Source organism: Pyxicephalus adspersus, chromosome 3 (genome assembly GCF_032062135.1).
Source record: "Pyxicephalus adspersus chromosome 3, UCB_Pads_2.0, whole genome shotgun sequence".
NCBI lineage: Eukaryota > Metazoa > Chordata > Amphibia > Anura > Pyxicephalidae > Pyxicephalus > Pyxicephalus adspersus.
In genome coordinates this window covers 52,614,876-52,635,870 of record NC_092860.1, presented here as the reverse complement: position 1 = coordinate 52,635,870, position 20,995 = coordinate 52,614,876, and the positions used below count along the sequence as shown (strand labels likewise).

At 39.7% G+C, this 20,995-nt stretch overlaps 1 protein-coding gene across 2 annotated transcripts in view; it reads left to right on the top strand.

Annotated features, from left to right (window-relative positions):
- Positions 1-2,994: 2,994 nt before the first annotated feature.
- MAU2 (MAU2 sister chromatid cohesion factor) overlaps positions 2,995-20,995 on the top strand; it is a 28,228-nt gene continuing 10,227 nt past the window's right edge. The window contains exons 1-13 of one of the 2 annotated variants that reach the window (XM_072404603.1): positions 2,995-3,284; positions 7,084-7,101; positions 8,740-8,805; positions 9,710-9,817; positions 9,925-10,019; positions 11,760-11,787; positions 12,459-12,614; positions 13,190-13,336; positions 13,709-13,799; positions 14,570-14,673; positions 14,754-14,831; positions 19,002-19,067; positions 19,216-19,299. In XM_072404603.1, coding sequence (XP_072260704.1) covers positions 3,033-3,284; positions 7,084-7,101; positions 8,740-8,805; positions 9,710-9,817; positions 9,925-10,019; positions 11,760-11,787; positions 12,459-12,614; positions 13,190-13,336; positions 13,709-13,799; positions 14,570-14,673; positions 14,754-14,831; positions 19,002-19,067; positions 19,216-19,299 — 1,293 coding nt within the window. In that variant the 5' untranslated portion in view covers positions 2,995-3,032. The remainder of the gene's footprint in view (positions 3,285-7,083; positions 7,102-8,739; positions 8,806-9,709; positions 9,818-9,924; positions 10,020-11,759; positions 11,788-12,458; positions 12,615-13,189; positions 13,337-13,708; positions 13,800-14,569; positions 14,674-14,753; positions 14,832-19,001; positions 19,068-19,215; positions 19,300-20,995) is intronic. The other variant, XM_072404604.1, reaches the window with a different exon arrangement.

The window sequence follows — 20,995 nt, the reverse complement described above, 5'->3', positions numbered from 1 at the left end:
TCTTCTAGAACCAACAGGTGTGTTCTCTTCTTTATTGCCACTTTCATTTTTCCTCTGCTTTATCTGTATCCTATATCTCCAATTTCTGGCACTTGGGTGGCCACTGATAAGGTAACTGTATGCTAGCACTCACCTCCATTCTCCCCATCTTACAGATACCACGAATAGACCAAGTACATACCCCGTACTGAACTTGCTAGGAGAGAAGGGTAGACATTTTTTTGGCAGAAGAAATTTACAGTCTCTTTTCCCAAAATAATCTACCTCCTACCAATTTTAGTCTTCCTTTAGTTCTACCTAAAGTTTTGCAAATACTTTATAAAAGGGTGTTGTATACATTGTTCCTATAAAAGTGCAATGATTTACCTGCAAAGCCATAGTCTGGAGTCACACATTTGCTTTTCGATTGATTTCTATTGAGAATACATCTGGTCAATCTGCACAACTGTGGTTTCAACCTAAGGGCTCCCTCATATAATTAAATTTGCCATTCATTTTAAATATCACCCTAATGCATATGTACTGTATGTACTGCAGCACGCAGAATGCACTGCCATGTGTCAGCTTTAATGCAGCAGAAGCTAGCATCAGAGAACATGACTCTGATATTATACAAATGTGGTATGCTGGCTGCTTTTATTTAAGGGATGTGTTTTACTAATGCACTTGTTTTATGCTGGCTTGCATTTGTTTGTACTCACATCGACCTGGATGGGAAACAAAGCAGTTGAAACTTAACAGAAAATGAAATGTCTGTGAACTGAAATCCAAGAGAAATAATTTTTGAAAAAGAAATGAAATTTAAACAATGGATTCCAAATCTTTCCAAACTGTCAACTTCAAAGGAAGGATGGCAAAATAAAGACGCACGGACTAGGGTACAAGTGCATTTGTAGCCACATTCCTAGGAATGCAGGGTTTGAGTTTACAAAAATGAAATATACGGAGCAGTGCTTTTGGGCTCTTTGCTGCTCCTGGTTCTTTTGATTCAAGTCAAGGAGAATGAATCTCAAATACATTGTTCAAAGTTAGAAACAATTTTTGTGCCTGTCCTGCTTCTATACCTGAAGATAATGTACAATAAAGCCCAACTAACAAGCAAATGAAATACAAGAAGCAGCTTTCACCATAATAATATTCACCTTTTCTCTGGCACTGTCCCCCTAAAAAGCATGCTGGTCCACTGAATGCCACCACCATCATTTAACCCAATGTTTGTGAGTCCAGAACATTATTATTATTATTATTATTAATAAACGGGATTTATATAGCACCAACATATTACGCAGCGCTGTACATTAAATAGGGGTTGCAATTGACAGACAAATACAGACAATGACACAAGAAGAGAGGACCCTGCCCTGAAGAGCTTACAATCTAGTAGGTGGGGGAATTTACACACAATAGGATCGGAGATATGTAGTGGTGGGAAGTAGTGAGGGTTTCAAAAGACAGAAGAAGATGGGTAGACAAGTCTGAAAAAAATGGGTTTTGAGTGCTCTTTTAAATGAGCAGAAAGTAGGAACAAGCCGAATAGGATGAGGAAGACCATTCCAGAGAGTTGGGGCAGCTCTAGAAAAGTCTTAGAGCGGTGCGTGTGATGAGGTTATGGGTGAGGAAGTCAGTAGTAGGTCATTGGAGGAGCGGAGAGAGAGGCTGGGGTAGAATTTTTCTACCAGGTCAGAAAAGTAATCGTTACAAGACCTGTGGAGGGATTTGAAGGCCAAGCACAGGAGCTTGAATTTGATTCTCAGGTGAAATGGAAGCCAATGAACTACAAATAGAGGCAGCAGAAGAGGAGCGGTGGGATGGATGGAAGAGTCTGGCTGCAGCATTCATAATAAATTGTAGAGGAGAGAGTCGGGTTAGTGGAATACCAGAGAGGAGGATGTTAGAGTAATCCAGACGAGAGATGATAAGAGCGTGTACAAGGAGTTTGGTGGTCTCAGGGGACAGGTAGGGGCGGATTTTGGAGATGTTGAGTAGGTGAAAGTGACGGGACCTGGAAATGTTCTGAATATGACGGGTAAATGAGAGGGGAGAATCGAAGGTGACGCCAAGACAACGTGCCAGAGGGGAGGGACGAATAACTGTGTTGTTAAAAATTAGGAATATGTCAAAAAACCATTTGGGTCACTGTCTAAATGTCAGCCTTGGGCCCTTGCTACCGCTGCACAGAAAGGTCACCAGGAGTGCTATTCTAAGCAGTAACAGCCAATACTAGACAAGAAGGACAAGCACCAGACGGCAAAGTTTAATGTACGTACGAAGGGAATTTTGGAAAATAATTGCCAGGGGGGTTGTGGCTTCAGCAAGAGGAGGAAGGACGTGGGGTGGTTGAGAGACAAGCCTAAAGTTGGGACAGAATCAAGTCAAATGTTTACTCTCATGTGTTCCTGTGTTGATTTGACTTGCTGCCGTTTTTCTTTGCATTCACATTAACCTGTACAAAGAGGGAATGCAGTGATGGCACAAAGGTTTATGTACACTACCAATCCTGTCCAATACCTGCACTGACCATACAACCAGATCTACCAACAATTATTGATTCCCCAGAGTCTGCTAGGGGTTTCATTGGGCAATGAGCAGTTTACAACTCTCAGGTAAGTGACCCAATGATATTTTTGTCTATCTGTAAGGGTGACATTATTCCTAAATGGCCAGCAACGTAAGAGACATTTTTGCTACTGACCACCACACTAATGTACTGTGAGCTATGGATATCATATTAATAGTAGGGGTTCCCTGAAAGTTATTTCAAGGTTTCTCTCATGTTATAAAGATTGAGTAACCCTGCTCTAGGCCCATGCCAGTCCTGTGGCCTCCTAGCAGTGATCTGCTGCACTTATGAGGAGAGGAGTGCTGCTGTGTTCTGTAAATCCCTGGCAGCCTTCCCCATAGGGCATAGACCCGCCCTCAGCCTCCAGTCCCTCAGACAATAGGGAGACTACAAGTCCCAGGGTGCGCTGCGCCGCAGTTCTCGCGAGCTTTGTGCCGGAGGAGTGGACGGGGCCTTGTTGTTGGTGTCAGTGATGGCGGCTGCGGCAGTGGTAGCTACGCAGGCTGAGGCCTCTGAGTCGTGGTACTTGGCCCTGCTTGGTTTTGCCGAACATTTCCGAACCTCCAGCCCGCCCAAGATCCGGCTATGCGTACACTGCCTGCAGGCCGTCTTCCAGTTCAAGCCGCCTCAGCGCATCGAGGCCCGGACCCATCTACAGCTCGGCTCCGTCCTGTATCACCACACCAAGAACAGCGAGCTGGCCCGGCAGCACCTGGAGAAAGCGGTGAGTGGGGGCCCTTGGTGAGGGAGCGTGAGGGTCCCTGACGTGATGGATATACAGTCCCCGTATCCCTGGCACCCAGCCTGGTATTGTTATCCCTGCAGGACTGCACTCCTCTCCTCATATACTTCCCATATGAGGCCTGGGGGATATGGGAAACCAGTGACTGAAATATCATACCATCAATAACATTGTAGTGTCATGCATTTTGCAGCTTTTATTCATAAATATATGGTGATCCCACCATGGAGGTCCTTGTTTAGACACTTCCTGTTATGCAGTGACAACACTTTATTCAGTTTTGCCCGTGTTGTCACCATGTCACATGTATATATAGTATAATGCCCAGATCTGACTGAGGGATGATTTACAGGTAAGGCTGTGTATGTAGATGGGAAGTTCTAATGGGGCATCAGGACATGCATATCTGATGGGACGGTACAAACATGGAAACACAACAAAGTATGGCACATGTTTAGGATACAAAGTGCCTTAGCAATCTGAAAGTTTGTGTACAGATGTGTATTACAGTGCACAGCCGGTGTGTGCGCTCTGCATGCTGCAGTGCAGGGATTCATTAAATCCTGTGTATAGGATGATGGCCAAAGATCTTGAACCTGGAACATGTCTGTGGAGGAGATTATGGATGTCACATCACAGGGGCAGAGGAAAATTCTGTATTAAAGCAGAGCTAAAATTCCACTTCCAAAATCTATTATTCGTGGATTTATTGCAGTACTGGACAGCCGATGTCCATCCTGCCATAAAACATAATTACCTGTCTGATCACTCTCCTCAATCAAAAATCTCTGAGCTGCACAGCTCCGTGTATGGAGCGGGGATACCTGGAGCATCCAGACTTCCCCTGTGGCTGCTGTCAGGACTGAATGAATGAACTACAAACCTGCGTGGTAGTTACGTCATCCTGGTCCAGCCAATCAACATGGTCAAAGAGAGCATGGAAGACCATTGCGGCGCCCCCAATGGACAGGTGAGTGTAAATTTTTTTTAAAAAAGTGCAATCGGGCAGGTAAGGTTTTATAATTGCAGAAAGGACTAAGCCTGCTTCTACAAAAAAGGATCTGCCTGATGGGTGAGGGTTTAGTTTCTCTTTAACCTCCCTGGCGGTATGAATATTTTAATATTTTCAAATGTCCAAGGGGTTCATTTGACATTTAAAAATACTTCTTATCTTAAATTTTCTGTTGGTCCCACCCCCAAGCACACGCCACCCACACAGGTCGCATGCCTACTCTGCATCTGCATTCACACGCCAGAGATGCGAGGCCAGGAGACACAGATGCCGGGCATCGCCAAGGGGACACAGATGCTGGGCCAGCATCGCCAGAGGATGCTGTGGGTTGGTGGGGACCAGGTAAGCCCTCAATTCCACCCCGAATGTGGCTTGGGGTTCTGCTTTTTGTAATGAAAATTTACCCTGAGCCACACTCGGGATTACTGCCAGGAGGTTAAACCACAGTGCGGGTATCCGCCAATGGCATCTGGTTCCTTTCCTCCATGTCCTCTTCTCTCCTTGCATATCCAGCATCTATTTTCTTCTCCTGTTCGCCAGGCCCTGATGCTGTAATTCCCACACATTGGTGATGGAAACGCATTATCTCTGCATCTGGCTCACAGATGTCAGCACTGTATTGCAGCCCTACCCACTGGAAAGTTTCAACTTAAGTCTAATCCTGCTATTCTTTTTTTTAGCTGAACACCACCACGAAAGTTTTCATTTAAAGTTACTACTCAAAAACTGCAAAGCATATAAATCTGTCCTGTTTGCACCAAATTCAGTTTGCAAGTAAAGATCTGAACTTGTAAAAGCAGCGTTGGTATCATTACTGACCTGTCTCGGGCATGCACAGAAGGAGCAGCCAAGAGCCTCCCGGGATGCATGACCAAGGTATCCCAGGTCGCTCTGCGCTCCCATTCTCCCAAAAAAAGGGTGTTGCACTTAAAAAAAAAAAATAAATACAATTTTTACCTTATATAAAAGGGTTGTCTACCTTATATGTAAAGTAAAAAAATTTAGGTTTAGGACCGCTTTAATATCAGTTACATGCAGAACACCAGGGGGTGGGGGGATAAGGAAAAGTGGACCTGTCACTGTGAGATGATGTAAGCTGACATTACTGATCTGGTTCTATAATATCCCGGTTGTCTGGTTGGTGTTCTGATCACTGACCCAGAATGAGAATACAGCTCAGGTGTTCAGTAATTATTACATTGTTATCTGAATGATTGTTCCAGGTGCGTGACACCAAAACCTCAGCTTTATATTCCAAGTAATGAGAAAATTCTTGACAATGAGTTCAGCAATGGCAGCTCACATCATCTCTCAGCGCTAGGTCTAGCGGTATTCCCGAGTGTGACTCAGGGTGGATTTTCCATGCAAAAAGAAATAATCCAGAGTCATACTCAGGGTTGCTAAACAGATTAAAAACAAAACATTTACCTTGCTGCGTTGTCTTGTCTGCAGGTCTTCTCCCTCCTATCTCCAGCCGGCGAATGCAGAGACGTTCACCGGTGTTTCCCGGTGAAGTCGGTGCATGCATCGGTGGGGGCAGGAGGAAGCAGTTGGAAATTCAAAAAATTTTGTATTGGAAAAAGAAATTTGATATAATATGTGTATAATTATATATATTTTATATATGCTACTGTACAGTTATATTACATGTATCACTACTTTTTTTAAGTTTTATTTTAACAGATTTTGTTTTTTTTTTATTTAAAGTTTATTATTAAATGTATTAAATGTTGGACATATTTTGGTGAGTTATGCCTAAGAATTATAGGCCTACAATGGTAAATATGTGCCAAAAAAAAAGTTTTTTGCGTGGAAATACAGAGAGGATTAGAATGCTAGGGGGGTTTAAGGGAGTGATCATACTTGAAATAAGACATTACTGTTCATTGTGTGGGGTTTATTTTATTTCTGTTGAAGAGAACTAAACCCAAACACTTGAATCAAAACTAAACTTGCATATGGGGGTAAAGCATTTGCCCTCCTCAGCAATATCAGATCTATGCTCTCATCTGCTGCTCCAACTCTTCTATTTCCTCCTACTTGTGTTCTAGTCACCCAACTACTTTCTTAGACCTTTGGATAGCCCTCTCCTGTGCATGCATATAAGAGTTACATGATTTCAGTCACCACTCTGTGTATTCTACAAAGTGTTATTCTGCAGACAATGTACACACAGCAACAAAACAAAAATTCTAGAATATAGAGAGGACACATTTTTGTCAAAAACTAATGTTTTATAGTGATGGGCTTTACAGATTTGCTTTGTGCTGTGCCAGTTTTAGTACTATCAGCTAACAGTTTACTTAGAGTCAGGACCTCTTTTTGTGCATGTAGCAGGTTCTTTTTTTTGCTGAATGTCCATATCACTGCATGCATGGGCTGCACACCTTCTAGTACTTATCAGTTGTCACAAAGGAAAAAGAGTGACATCAGGGCAAGGTGACCATCTAGTGTAGGTAGATGAGTGACGCTGGGTCAGCGGTCTCCTGCAGAGGAAACAAGAGGGTCAAGAGACTTAGATGGTGACTTAGGGTCAGTATAAAAAAACACTGAAATGTGTGGGTTGGGTTAAAGATGAGTGGGAAAGTATGTCTTTTCTGTATTACAAAATCCATGACAATCGCCTAAAAACAGATCCAAAATCCAGGAATCGCCTAAAAACAGATTGTAGGGGCTCTTTGTGTATCACTATTTTTATTGAATGATGATAACATACATGATTTGTGACATTTATTAATTGTTGTGTATTTTTTTTTTTTTGTCTTTCAGTGGTTAATTTCTCAACAAGTATCCTTCTTCACCTGATGCTTAAAAGCAGTGTAGACGTTGGTAACTACATTGATCCACATTTGCGTTGCCTAAATTTAGTTTGTTTTATGCATGACTGTACTTTTGCTGTGTGAGCATCATGAAACAGGCGGGCATTATTTATTCCATAACTATCACACATTAAGAAGAGCTTGAGGACCTGTAATTTTAGTCTAATTTAAACAGAGGTTCCACCCTGTGTTCCTCATGGTTTCGTCTTCAATACAACACTTCATATAAAGGCTGTGACAGGTGTAGGCATATCAGAGGAAACACCAGAGGGTCTAATCTCCTCAATGTTGATAAAAATGGTTATTTTTTTTAAACACCTGGAATTCAAATAAATTATCAGTTGAGACATTTACAAATAATTTTGTACTATGCCAAAATATGGTCGTAGTGTCTGCTTTGTGATTTTATACCTATGCGTAACCTAGCTATATAACCCTATTAGAACTTTTGGTGTGTTGTCCAACTAAATACCACTTTGGTTGCTGGCATTCAGCACATGGCAATTATTTTGACAATACAGATACCTAAAAGATTTGCCACATCTTTTTTTTAGTTGGCACCCTAAAAATAACTATTTAAGGCTAGGAGCTGAGGGAAGATGGTCACGGGGGGACTGGTAACCCCGGGATCAGACTTGGTGCTTTGTTAAATGGTGGCCTAGTGACAGTAATGGCTATTTATTTATCAGTCAGGTTCTGTATCAGTTTTAGGCTGCCCAGACATTGAATATGTTTCCACATTCTTGGAGTGATCACTAACAGGACAGGGGTTAGGCCCCCTTTACCACACCACATGACAATACACATCATAATGTTCAGGATATTTGTTGTGAAGCTATGTTTTCCACTCCATATTTATTTTGGTGACGTTTACCATGCATGGCACTGCACCTTTTTGCACCTAGCTGTGTGTTGCAGTAACTTGTAGTAAACCACACATGACCTACATGCACAGGTCTGAATGGACCCTTGTGGGAATTCTGTACAGATGCTGGCATTGCTGACCTCTCCTAACCAAATCAATGTGGCCTGAGTTAGTACTTCAGTCACCTAGACCAGTGATTTTCAACCACTGTGCCGTGGCACACTAGTGTGCTGTGAGAGATCTTCAGGTGTACCGTGGGAAATTATCCAGTTACCATTGTCAAGTGTCTATGCTGTAGTGACTGGCAGAGTAATGTAATACTCCTCCATGTCAGTGGGTGGCAGTAGGTAGCTTAATTGCCCTGTTTATTTTTAGAGAGGAGAAAAAGCTATAGAGTGTCATTTTGTAACATTTTTGATATGTGGTGTACCGCAGGTTTTTTTCACTGTAAAAAAATGTGCAGTGGCTCAAAAAAGGTTGAAAAAGACTGACCTAGATCATGTATGCAGGTCAGGAGTCCTGATTTACCATTTTAGAAATGTCTGTGATATTGGTACTGGGTATTCTTTCAGTACAAGTTGATGTACTGCATAAATGCTTCATTAGCTGACAAGAAAACTTGTGTTGGTAATTAACATCTTAGGAGTTGAAAGCTGTACATTTTTACTTTTCATAGTAAGTGAATGTATTGTTTTTAAGTAAACATATTCCAAAATGTTGAGCTTAACCAGCTGTAACCAGATTCCTCAATTTGAAGATGTTAAGTTTGAAGCAGCAAGTCTTCTATCAGAGTTGTATTGCCAAGAGGTAAGTGACCGGAGGGATTTTTAATCTTGGTAAAAAACATGTGTTACCTAAGTTTCTTTAATAAGAGGAGAATTTGTCAGACAATAACTGTAGTCATCTGTTGCCTTTCATTATTTGTACAGTAATAAAGTGCTTAAAACATCATAGTTTTAATGACTACTCATAGTCTGTTTCCCCCTTCACTCTATCTAGAAAAAAAAATTGGGGTATAGATAAAGATCTAATACAAACATTTTTTGTTCTCATTTTGGATAGGGAAACTAACATTTTATTTTTGCATTATTTTTCCTATTAACCCCATTGGGCAGGCCTTTTCTCATATTCTATGCTACAACCCCCAAAATAAAACAGGGTGTGCTGGTCTCTGGAACAGGAAGGCATTGACACCATAAAACATTGTCAGATTTTACCCTTCTCTTTGTTTGTCTTTGATAAAATATCTCAAACTTCTGGGCTGACAGGAGATAAAGGAATATCTCGGCCAAAGAAACACAGCTTCAAATAAATCTAAAGTGACTTTCACCCTCTTCTCTATCCAAAATCGTATTATCTAATAATGTTTTGGCTAGGGTTGGGTTTGTTTTTTTTAGAGATGATTTGTAACCACAAGTTTGGCTTTAGATCAATTGATATTCACATATATGTGTGAACCTGTCCATATCTAGACTGGTATAGTACTCCTTCTCTCTGTGTTAGAAGTAGTTCTTGTTCAATAAATTGCTTCTTTCAGCTAGTGTCTGTTCATTGCCTAGCTTTCATATGTACGCTGTGTTTAATATTGCCTAAACCCTAAAGACCTTCAATGCATTACTGTGTGTGTGTGTATTTATATATAAACATATTGTTATTAATGTATTTGTTATAACTTTTTTATCACATATTTTTAAAAACCAAGTCATAAAAGTTTTTGTTGCAGAATTCTGTTGATGCCGCAAAGCCACTGTTACGGAAGGCAATCCAAATCTCCCAACAGACACCCTACTGGCACTGCAGGCTTCTCTTTCAGCTTGCTGTAAGTGACAATATTAAGTGTGTGTATTATCACCATACTAAAGTGATATTTACTGCATTACATTAGGAAACTTATGGTTCTTTGTTTTTTTGTTTTTTTTTTTCCAGCAACTTCATACTCTGGAGAAGGACCTGGTGTCAGCATGTGACCTCCTAGGAGTTGGTGCTGAGTATGCACGTGTAGTGGGTTCTGAGTATACCAGGTAATAAAACTACACATTCTTTTCCTGTGGTTATTTTTCTTTTCATTATTTTCATTCATTCTCGCTTAATGTGTCTAGAATACTCCTAGGTAAAACGGAATTGTTATTAAGAAGCTCTCCTACCGCGGTTGTAAAAAATGTGTGCTGTGTGTCCCGGAGACATCACAGGCTCAGGGTGGTGGGCGGGTTGTGTCTCTGGACACAGGTCTGAGCCATCGATGGGAGCGTAGGCATGTTTTGGCATCATGACAGTCACTCTAGGGGGAAGTTTCTTCCTCTTTCAGTGACACATGGCTCCCTGCGCATGCGCGGTCCGAAGTTTGTGCATTTAGTGGTCTGCGACCTTCAAATGGTTGAGGCCCACTGGTTTAAACTATACCATGTGCAGTTTGATAATTTTCATAATAATATCCCATACTCAGGTTTGGGTTTTTTTGGGTATCTATCCAATATACTTTGTGTGTTTTCTTGTACAATTGAAGCTGTGGGGTACACTGATATTGTCTTTAAGTTTGTATTTTCAACCTCTTCTTTTTTAGCAGAAAATAAAAAGAAATACATTTTTTATGAATATAGTTTGGTAATCTTTTAAAATTTCACAAAACAAAAAATCACTTAAGTTACTCTTAGTTCATTCACAAACTGAGCCCAGTGAGACCTGCATTGTCTCTGCTCCCCTCTTCTTTCTGGCGCTTGCCATTTTATGTAATGCTGCCATCTTCTTTCTCCTGTGTTCTTCCTTACATCACCGGATCTCACACTACACAGGAGCGGGATCAGCTGACATGTCTTTTTCAAGTGTAAAAAAAAGTGCCAATCTCACCGAGCATGCATGGGATTGAGCCTCTCGATGACGCATGCCTGATCTTGCGCAGACTACAGCCTCCTGGGATATGTGATGCAAGAAAACCCCTACTAAAAAAAATTGCACAAATTTTTTCAATTATGGAAAAGAGTCAGTGTAAATATTAAAAATGTATTTCATGGCGTCTTGAGGAATGTTGTATCTTTTACTGTGTCACTTGGACAGTTGTTTTTAGGTATTTTGACCCTGGTATTATTTCATGTTCAAGTTGTCATTGAACATTCTCACATCATCTAAGCTGGCCTGGTATGTTTGAAACTGCTGTTGAACAGAAAATAAATCCAGCGGAACTTTGTGATTGATTTGAATTATAACTGCTGGGTATTGTTTAAAAGATGTGCATAGCAAAATGCTATTTTGTTAAACCAGAACTAAACTTGAGCTTTTGCCATAATCAACATAAACAGCATACTTACCAATTATGGCACATATTTACCTTGTGGTGTCGCCCTGCATTGATCACAGGTCCAGGATACTATCCACTTCACTGATAGGATGATGTAACTTCTGCACATTCATAGGAGTTCCACTATCCCTCGTGGCTTTCTACGTGTGTGAGATGATGTGTAGTTTAGAGAAACAAAAAGCAACCCGGAGCCAGGGAGTTAGTAATTTGAAAAAAGAAGACATATTTTTCTTTTGTCAAATATTACTACCATGTACCTGGAGTATTTGTGTGTCTGCCTAATGAAGGCAAAGATACAGGTTTACTAAAACCATTACATTTTCTGTTACTAATAAGGATTTTTCTTATTGCAGCAAATGTGAAGGTGTATGGGCCTACGGGTGATCTATTTCTGCTTTAATAAACTTTGACTATGGATTAATTTAAAATGTATTCATACTTTTGTTGTTTTTTGTTGTTGTATCTGCAGGGCGCTGTTTTTGCTGAGCAAAGGAATGGTAAGTGTGTTTTACGTATTGTTTATAATGTGTATAAAGTTTAATCATAAAGCTTACAAATAGGGATAAATGTGACCGTGGATGTGTGCTGAAGTGCACCCATCCACATGTCTTGTTTGTCATTACAAGATTAGAAGCTCTCCCAGCTGTATTTATCACAGCATAAGTTACAGGCTTTCCTAAAGGTTTATGATGTCTTAAATAACTGGGAAAATCCATAATTGTCATTACTCTATAATTTTCCTATGACAAATGGCAGCAGAAGGATTTCTTTCTATTGCTATCTTTTCTCCTTTACAAGTAACTGTAAGTGTTCAAAAAAGGAAGCTTGACGTTTTAGTCATGTAATGAGTGATGTGTTAATATAAAAATCTGTTTACCTAGAATAGAAAAATTGTGGTAAGTAGTGGTGCCAATTGTCCCATCTGGCTGCCACCACTAAGGAATTATTGAATATTTAGATATGGTCTTAATCAAAAAATAGTCCATATATTAAATATTTACCAGTATATTCAGAATTTTCCTAAGGATTAAATTGTTCTGTGAAGGTAATTGCATTTGAAGGGTATTTTCAACTTAGGTATTCTATATTTGTTTTCTAACAAAACTGAATACTGTTTATTTCTCAACCTAATAAAAATGTACCAATTAATGTTTGGATTTCCCTATAGCTTCTGCTGATGGAACGAAAGCTGCAGGAAGTGCATCCACTGCTGACTTTGTGTGGGCAGATTGTGGAGAACTGGCAGGGTAACCCTATACAGAAGGAATCTTTACGTGTTTTCTTCTTAGTCCTTCAAGTGACACATTATTTGGATGCAGGGCAGGTATGACTACAGGAACTGCAAAAAAGTTTTTGTTCTTTTGCATTTTAATTAGTGGCAAATTCATGGTATGTTTTCCCATAGTATATTTGTTATTTCTTACTAAAATTCATAATAATTGAATTAGGACAATTTATTTATCACAGATGTACTTAGGAAGCACAAGCATTTTTCATAGCTACATGCCTTCTGAAGATCTCTGCTTTTGTTTGCTTTGAGCAAATTTTGCATTGTTATACAATGAAGAGGAATGCAACAATTGCTTGGAGCAGGTCAAATGCAAGTCAGTAAGTGGTCATATGTAGCGGCCAAGGAATCCAGAATGGTTTCAGAAGTTTGTAATGCCATAAACACCCAAAGCCTGCCAACACAGATTCCAAACATGTTTTGAGTCATGAATCCGTGTCAGGCTTTATCACTACAAGCAAGGATTTCCAAAGGGCTGAGATTGGTTGTAATTGTTTCAGCCTTTTTATCCTTTACCATCAGTTATATAAACATTCCTTACTTCTTTTAAAACAATGTTTTACATTTTTTTCACACAAGTTTCTCTAACCATACAGATTATGTTTTTGTAGGTTAAAAGTGTGAAACCATGCCTTAAACAGCTCCAGCAGTGCATCCAGACCATTTCAACTCTTCATGATGATGAGATTCTACCTAGTAATCCAGCTGATTTGTTCCACTGGCTGCCCAAAGAGCATATGTGTGTCTTGGTTTACTTGGTAAGTCTTACAAAGCTACATTTTTAATATGTTGAAAATTGGTAGTGTTTTAGGGAGGAGCTTCCTTTAGGCCATAAAAGGACATGCTTTAGTGCTCATGTCACCAAGTACTGGGAGCTCCTGCCATTTTATTTAATTTTTTTTTTCTTCTTCTGCAAAGCAGGATAGCCAGCTAATGTGTTCATTCAGTTATTTGCAAATTTCTGGTATATGCATCTAATAAGCAATTTTTGTTTTGTAAAAAAATTAACTCTTCAGGCTTCTCAGTGTAAAATGCAACTTATACAGTACTTCACAACCAAGGCAAACATATTTACATTTATATTTTATGATCTTTTTTTTTACTTGCCTATGTTCTGTTTTACCTTGCAGGTAACAGTTATGCACTCCATGCAAGCAGGCTATCTTGAGAAGGCTCAAAAATATACAGACAAAGCTCTTATGCAGCTAGAAAAGCTGAAGAGTAAGTATAGTGTCCATTGGCTATCTTTGTCAACTGCAGTAGTAAACCATGCAATCATAGTTCATTTGAAAAGGTAAAACAAGGTGTAGGTAACAGGTATACATGTTAGCTCTGATAACTTAGCACATACCCTTTTGGAAAAGTTTTGCCTTCATGTTATCTACCTTTAAATTGGTAGCCACACAAAAGTGGAGGTTTTCAATTTCAGGCAAAAAGTGACATCTGATATTTGTTGCTTTTTCGTGTAGGCTGTACCACAAAGGTGCAAGTCGGCTTCATGAATCATCTGCAGCTGCTTTTAAGACTAGGCTGTACTGTCTTTCAGTGTACTTTTAAGGCTGAGATACAAAGGCACTACTTGGCACATATGTAGGCAGGCTCTGCAAAATAGTTCCTTCATCATATGCTAATTCAAACAGCTGATTGGCTATCACTTAACATGAATCACTTGAGATTTTCAACATAATTTGTTGGCAAGTATATAAATGTTTTACAAAATCTTTAAAGACCATTTTAAATGAAGGTGATATGAGGAACAATATTAATAAATACACAGGTGACTTCCTGGTAGGTGAAAGGAATGTGTTAAACATTTTTGTCTGCCACATAAACTAGTGACCTTCGCTAGGATCTAGATGTAAAAAAAAAAAAAAAATAGAATACTGCTATCTATACTAATATCAGTAAAGTACTTTTTGTCATCTTTACAAAAAAGCTGTGATACAAATGGGCAGCCTATTTATTGAAACTTCTTTCTTTTTTAATTGCAGTGCTTGATAGTAGCCCAATCTTGTCCTCATTCCAAGTTATCCTGCTGGAACACATAATCATGTGTCGTCTTGTCACAGGCCACAAAGCTACAGCTTTACAAGAGGTAATCAATGAAGTAAAGCCGCATAGCTGTATGTAATAAGCATGCTGGACATTCCTTAATCTGTTTTTGCTTTTTCTTAGATATCCCAAGTCTGTCAACTGTGTCAGCAGTCGCCTCGTCTATTTTCTAATCATGCAGCCCAACTCCACACGTTGCTGGTAAGAGCTTGAGTTCTTTTTGTTTTTATGTCTATTTCCACATTTGTTGATGAAGAGAAACCGTTGTCAAAAGGAGTTAAGTAGAAATGAAAAGGGATTTGGGTGACCCTTGTAAAGGGTGTTGTTAGGATGAGATTGGTTAGGCATTTCAAAGAGTATTGTTTAACAATAAAAAATAATCTCAAGTTTTAAATTGTGCTAGCAAGTAGGTTTTTGTATACGTTACAGACTGTATATGTTGAAACTGACTAAGGCTTAGTCTACACGGACGTTTTCCCCAGCATTTAACCTGAGGCTTTAAAATCCCATGTTTGAAATTCCCATGCATTACAATGATCTAATCTACACCAGGACGTTTCCTTGAGGCACGTTTATGAGTGTTATCTATAACGTTGCTTGCAACATTTAAAAAATTAAAACGCAGGATTAACGCTGGAAAATGCCCAAAAACACCGGTAAACGCTTTAATTGTTTTTAATGGGGCAGTTTCCCGCGTTTATAAGCACTTGAAACTTAAACGCGTGTTGTGGTTTTCTTCTAAGAATACTTTTTTATGGTCATACTGAGCATGCATTGTCAGTTGCTATGTGTCCTTAGGCTGGAAGTTTTTAGTCCCACATAAGCAGGAAAAATTCTGCTTAAGCAGGGTAGCATGCAGTGCCTATGGCACGCCTGCCAGAGAGGGGCACTCAAGCTTCTCTGTGGGCATCGGCTCCCCACCTGGCTGGCCTCCCATTGGCTGTCCCTCTGTCAGTCTGTGCTGGCTGTGGAATATCCCTTCTCCATCTCTGCAGTCATCAGTTAACCCTCAGAGAACCAAGCTGTGGGGAAGAGAGGCAGCGGATGTGTATTGAAGCTGATGTGTCTTGATCCAGCATTGAAAGGGTGAAAGTACAAAGGGGAGGAGATGAGGGGGGGGGGGGGGAGGAAATCTTGTATTGCTCTGACCCAGTTATTGGAAGTACAATATAAAAGCTGAAGACACAGAACAGAGCTGCACAGCCCAGGGAGAGGAGTACCAGTCTGCTATACCCAGTCAGGACCAGGTGAACACAAAGCTTGTGGTAGAAGGTAAGTGCCTGTTGAATGTAATGGGAACCCTGTAACCCTGTGTTGCTGTCCACAGTGCTTTAAAAAAAATTGTGTGTAATGTGCTGCATTGCTATACAATAGCAATATATGGATACAATACAATATATGGAATGTGTTTAGTAAAACTTCAGGTTTTCCTGTAATGTGAGATAAAAAAATTAAGCTTATTTTTGCTGTCTGCACCCTACTAGGAAGTGTTGATCATTTTCTGTGTTAGTGTCAATGTTTTAGTTACTGAAATAAATGAAGGCGGTAATTTTGCACTGTGGTGATGGCATCTAGATGCCTTTAAGAGGGGATTTGGACAAATTTCTAGAGAAAAAAATCCATCACGGGTTTCTAGCCCTAATATGATAGGGCCACAGTGAGATACAGGAGGTGGACTAGATGGGCCTTTACCATCAGGCTCTTCCTATGGTATTATCAGGTTATCAGTCTTATCACGTTGGTGCTCATTGCCGGTGTTGAGTTATGGATTGGTTCTGTCATAGAGAGCGATTGCTGTACTTTGCATGAAGGACATCCACCCTTATTGACATCTGTTGTGTGTGTCCAGTACATGAAAGGTTACAATATCATTGGATAGCAGCAGGTTGCATTTACCTGACATCACATGACCCGTGTAATGCTCGGTGTGCAGGGTTCAGTTCTCTATGGCCTGTGTGTGCGCTATATGAAAGGAAAGGACAGACATGGCACTCATTGTACTGCGACTGTCAGTGGGAACTTTGTATTGGTTGCTGTCCATAGGAACACACCTGGTCTACTGCTAATGGGAAATGGAGAGCTTGTATGGATGATCGAGGTCCGCACACCTCTTGTGTATGGGAAATGTGCGCTACACCTTCACTTCATCCTATTTATGCAAATTCTCCAAGAAGTAAGTTCAACGCATTTATAGCGAAGGGGAATCAGACATAGGAAATGCACTCATGCCGTGCACTGCTGGTCCGAAAATTCAAAAGGAACCCCAGCTGAGAATCACTGCCGTAGGTTAGTAATTGAGGGAATATCCATTTCTTTAGAGACAATGAATAGTGGTATTTTTGGTTTAGGGATAGATTTGTATTGGGTGCTTCATTTATTTTTTTTGTAGATTCCAAGTCTTTTAACACCCAAAAATTAGTACAGCAAAAAAAGCAAAAACCAATAGTGGAAGATCATTGCAAGAAACCTGGACAGGGTCATTTGGAGTAATTGAACGCAATGGGAAGGCGTTATGTATTCTGTGTAATGAAAGTGTTGTGTGTCGTACATCAAGTGTCAGACGGCATATTGACACCAACCACAAAAGTTTTGCCAAACTTAGTGAAACTGGATGAAAAGAGTTTCTTGAAGGGAAATTGTGGAAGAATCATTCTCAGTTTCTTAGTTTTTGCAACTATCTTTCTAGAACAAATCATCTGACAGATGGGTTTTCAAATTTCACTGTGCATAGCAAAACATGGCAAGCTCCTCTCTAATTTTTTTAAAACAGCCATGTCCCTTTTTCATGAATTCCCAAACCAGGATAAAATTATTCAATGCATCTCTGAGATGCCACTTAGCAGAATTATTGTTAAATATCTAGTCCGGCATATGGCAAGTCATGTTAGTCAGCAGCTCACCATTGACTTACAAAAGGTAGCCTGTTACTCCGTGTGCTTGGATGAAAGCACAGATATAAATAATCGGGCAAAGGCTATCAGTAATTTTGTTTTATGCTGTTGGTGACATCATGAGAGAAGAGCTGGGGAAACTGGTGTCCTTGCCTGAAAGAACACAAGGGATAGATATCTACAATGTTGTGATAGAGGCTTTTTTGTCACAAGACATAAGACCAGAATGAGTGATTTAAATTACTAGTGATGGGGCACCTTCTATGGTGGGGCAACATCTGGTTGCATACAGTACTTTGTTAAAGAAACAAAACACTAAGTTATTGAGTTCCACTGTAATATACATCAAGAAAGCTCTTTGTGCCAGGGAAAGCAGAAAAAAATTTGATGTAACAAAAATGGTGAATTACATCATGGCTCGTTTTCTGAATTTTCAACAGTTTCAAGCACTTCTAGAGGAGGTTCAGGCACGGTATAATTTTTACTTATGTACAATAATGTCCGGTGGCTGGGCAGAGGACAAGTCCTGGAGAGATTTGTAGCCTGCTTGGTTGAAATTAGGCTGTTTATGAATAAAAAAGGGCAGGGATATATACAGCTCACTGATATGGCCTGGCTTACCAACCTCATTGTTTTTAAACTACATTTCCATGTACTGAACAAACAACTATATCATCATCAGGGAATCTACAAGGAATTTTTCGGCATTGTAGCAGCTCCAAAGGTGAATTTTAGTAACAGATTTTTACAGTTCCGTAAGATGGGGGCAACCCTGTGTGAAACTCAGATAGAAGGGATGACAAATGACAGCACAGTTAGTTCTGAAAATGAAATTCTTAGTGTGGATTTCTGTCAAATAATTTTAAGTCAATGAAAGCACTTGGGATTGCTTTCCTTCCTTTGTTTAGATCATCTTATGCTTGTGAACAGCTGTTTTCAGCTTTGAATTATATCAAATCTGACACCAGAAACAGGCTAACAGATGACCTGAGTGCTGCATGTGTTGCTCTCAAACTTACAAAATATAAGTCATGGTTGGACAAATTATCAGCATGCATACAAAAGGCAAAAATTCAGATTCATTGTTCAAACGCACGCCAAATGCAAATGTTTACCTTTCAATAAACAGTTGTTTGTATCATTGAAAGCTCTGTTGTGTTTTTCTTTGAATACAAAAGATGTTAATGTATGAGTTGTTTTTTTGGAAACTAAAACCTCAGTATTCAGGTTAAATTGCCGTGTTGGCACTTTGTGATAAGTAGGTTCGTTTTTTGGGACAGTTTGGGCACTCGTTCTCTAAAAGGTTCGCCACCACTGCTATATGTACTTCAGAACAGGAACATGTTTAGAAGGTAGTAATCAATCAAACATGAAATTTTGAGGTCCAGTAATACATTGCATTATTATACACCTAAGAAGCATATGGATTTTTCAGGTTATACTACAAAATATAATGTGTTTTTTTTGTTTTCTCCCTAAGGGCTTGTACTGCATTTCTGTTAACTGTATGGATAATGCAGAGGCACAGTTCACAACAGCTTTGAGGGTGAGTTTAAAGCTTTACACATACATGCAAGTAACACTGAAAATTCCTTCTTGAATAATATGTATATTTTTTCATACTTCAATTTCTGTTTCTGGTACAGTAATTGAGCTTTAATATTGTCCTTTTATGGTGTCTTTTGTATCTACAGCTTACCACACACCAGGAGTTATGGACTTTTATAGTAACAAATCTGGCAAGTGTTTACATTCGAGAAGGAAACAGACATCAAGAGGTGAGCAGATACCATCCCTCAAAGCAAATATGTTTGTCTACTGCATGTATAGCAGGTTGTAATTGTTCTTTGCATATGCATGTTTTATGTATATGGAGAGAAAAGTTAGTTTATAATATTTTGTTACATAACAATGAAGTATTTTGTCCCGGTGAGCTGTAACTAAGAATCCGTGGGTTTTCTTACCAACCTCTCAATCCCCCACTAAAGTTGGGAGTGGTTGTAAAGATTTATGGTTAAAAAAACCTACACTTTTCTGGATCAAGACTGTTGGGCTGTCAACTGTATATTGTGCATAGACGTCATGAAACAGTTATGAAACAGTTCATCAGGTCATGAGTGTTTACTGTAGAGCATGCAGGGTTTACATAGAGTACCCCTTTATTTCCCCTTAATTCTGATATTGCAAAGCAGCAGTAACAAAGTATCCTTTCTCACACACTGAATACAAATAGGGTTACTATATATAATATACACACCTCTCTTGTAGCACACTCACTATAATGACATAGGGGATTCCCTGTGCACACATGGGGACTCCCATCCTGCCGATTTATGCCCGCCGAGTAGCAGGCCGACAATTGCAAGGGTAGAGTTGATCAACTCTAAATATAAAATAGCTTTTTTGTACGCATGTATTTTATACTGTGGTCAACAGTGCTGGCGGGCCGCAAATTATTGATTTTTTTGAAAGAGGCTGAGGGCTGGTGGAAATCTGAACACGGGCCGCAATTGGCCTCCGGGCTGGACTTTGATCATGCCTGATCTTTGGTGTTAGGTCCAGGAGCACTGGGACTACTCAGTTGCTAGGAAAGCCACAATCATTGCTGCAGAAAGCAGTTTCCCTCTAGTGATTATCCACGCCCTAATATTTTGGGATACATCCAGCAGAACATAAAAGGAACCTTTAGCAATGACATCTGTCATGTTCCTCACAGATTCTCTTTAATTGGGTTAACAGTGTTCCCCCCAGCCCCTTTTAGCCAGGCGCACCACCCAGCACTTTTAAGTAACCACCCGGCTGTTTTTGGGTAGTTACTGATGAGTTGGGACACAATACAGGGGCTGCCACCCGCCTAAAATTTCTTCCCACCCAGCTTAAAATAATTTTTGAGCTGAGCACTGGGTTAAGATAGTTACTTACATTTTGTCCACATCGTGGTTTCAGTTCAGTAATTGCAGTGACTGTTGTATATGACAAAATTGGCAATTAAAATAGGTCTGTTACCTAAACAAAAAATTCTGGATTTTTTTAGTCAGCCTTTTCTATTCTTTTTAAAATTAGTTTTTGTTTTAAAGAAGAATTGCAGGAAGTCTTCAGTCCCTGAAGATTTGTAGTGTTTTGCTTATTTTGCCTGGTATTTATGATTCCATCATAAGTCGAATAGGTAGGAAGGAGTATAAATGGTACCATACTGGTTACTTATTCAGTTGTCATGAGGTAAGGTGATGCTTTTTAGCTTGAAAACCCTTCTTGGGCTGCTTTTCCAATATGCTGGAGATATAACTAAGAAGGTAAACATTTTTCAGACATTCTGGATCTGCCCTGATCAAACTATATTTTGACTGGCAGTTTTGGACATCATCTCAAAGCTTATACACCTTTATGCACTAAGCTTGAAATGACGTTCTCCACATTTTGAATGTGTTCAGGAAAAGATTCCAGCATATATTACCATGTTACTCACTAAACACA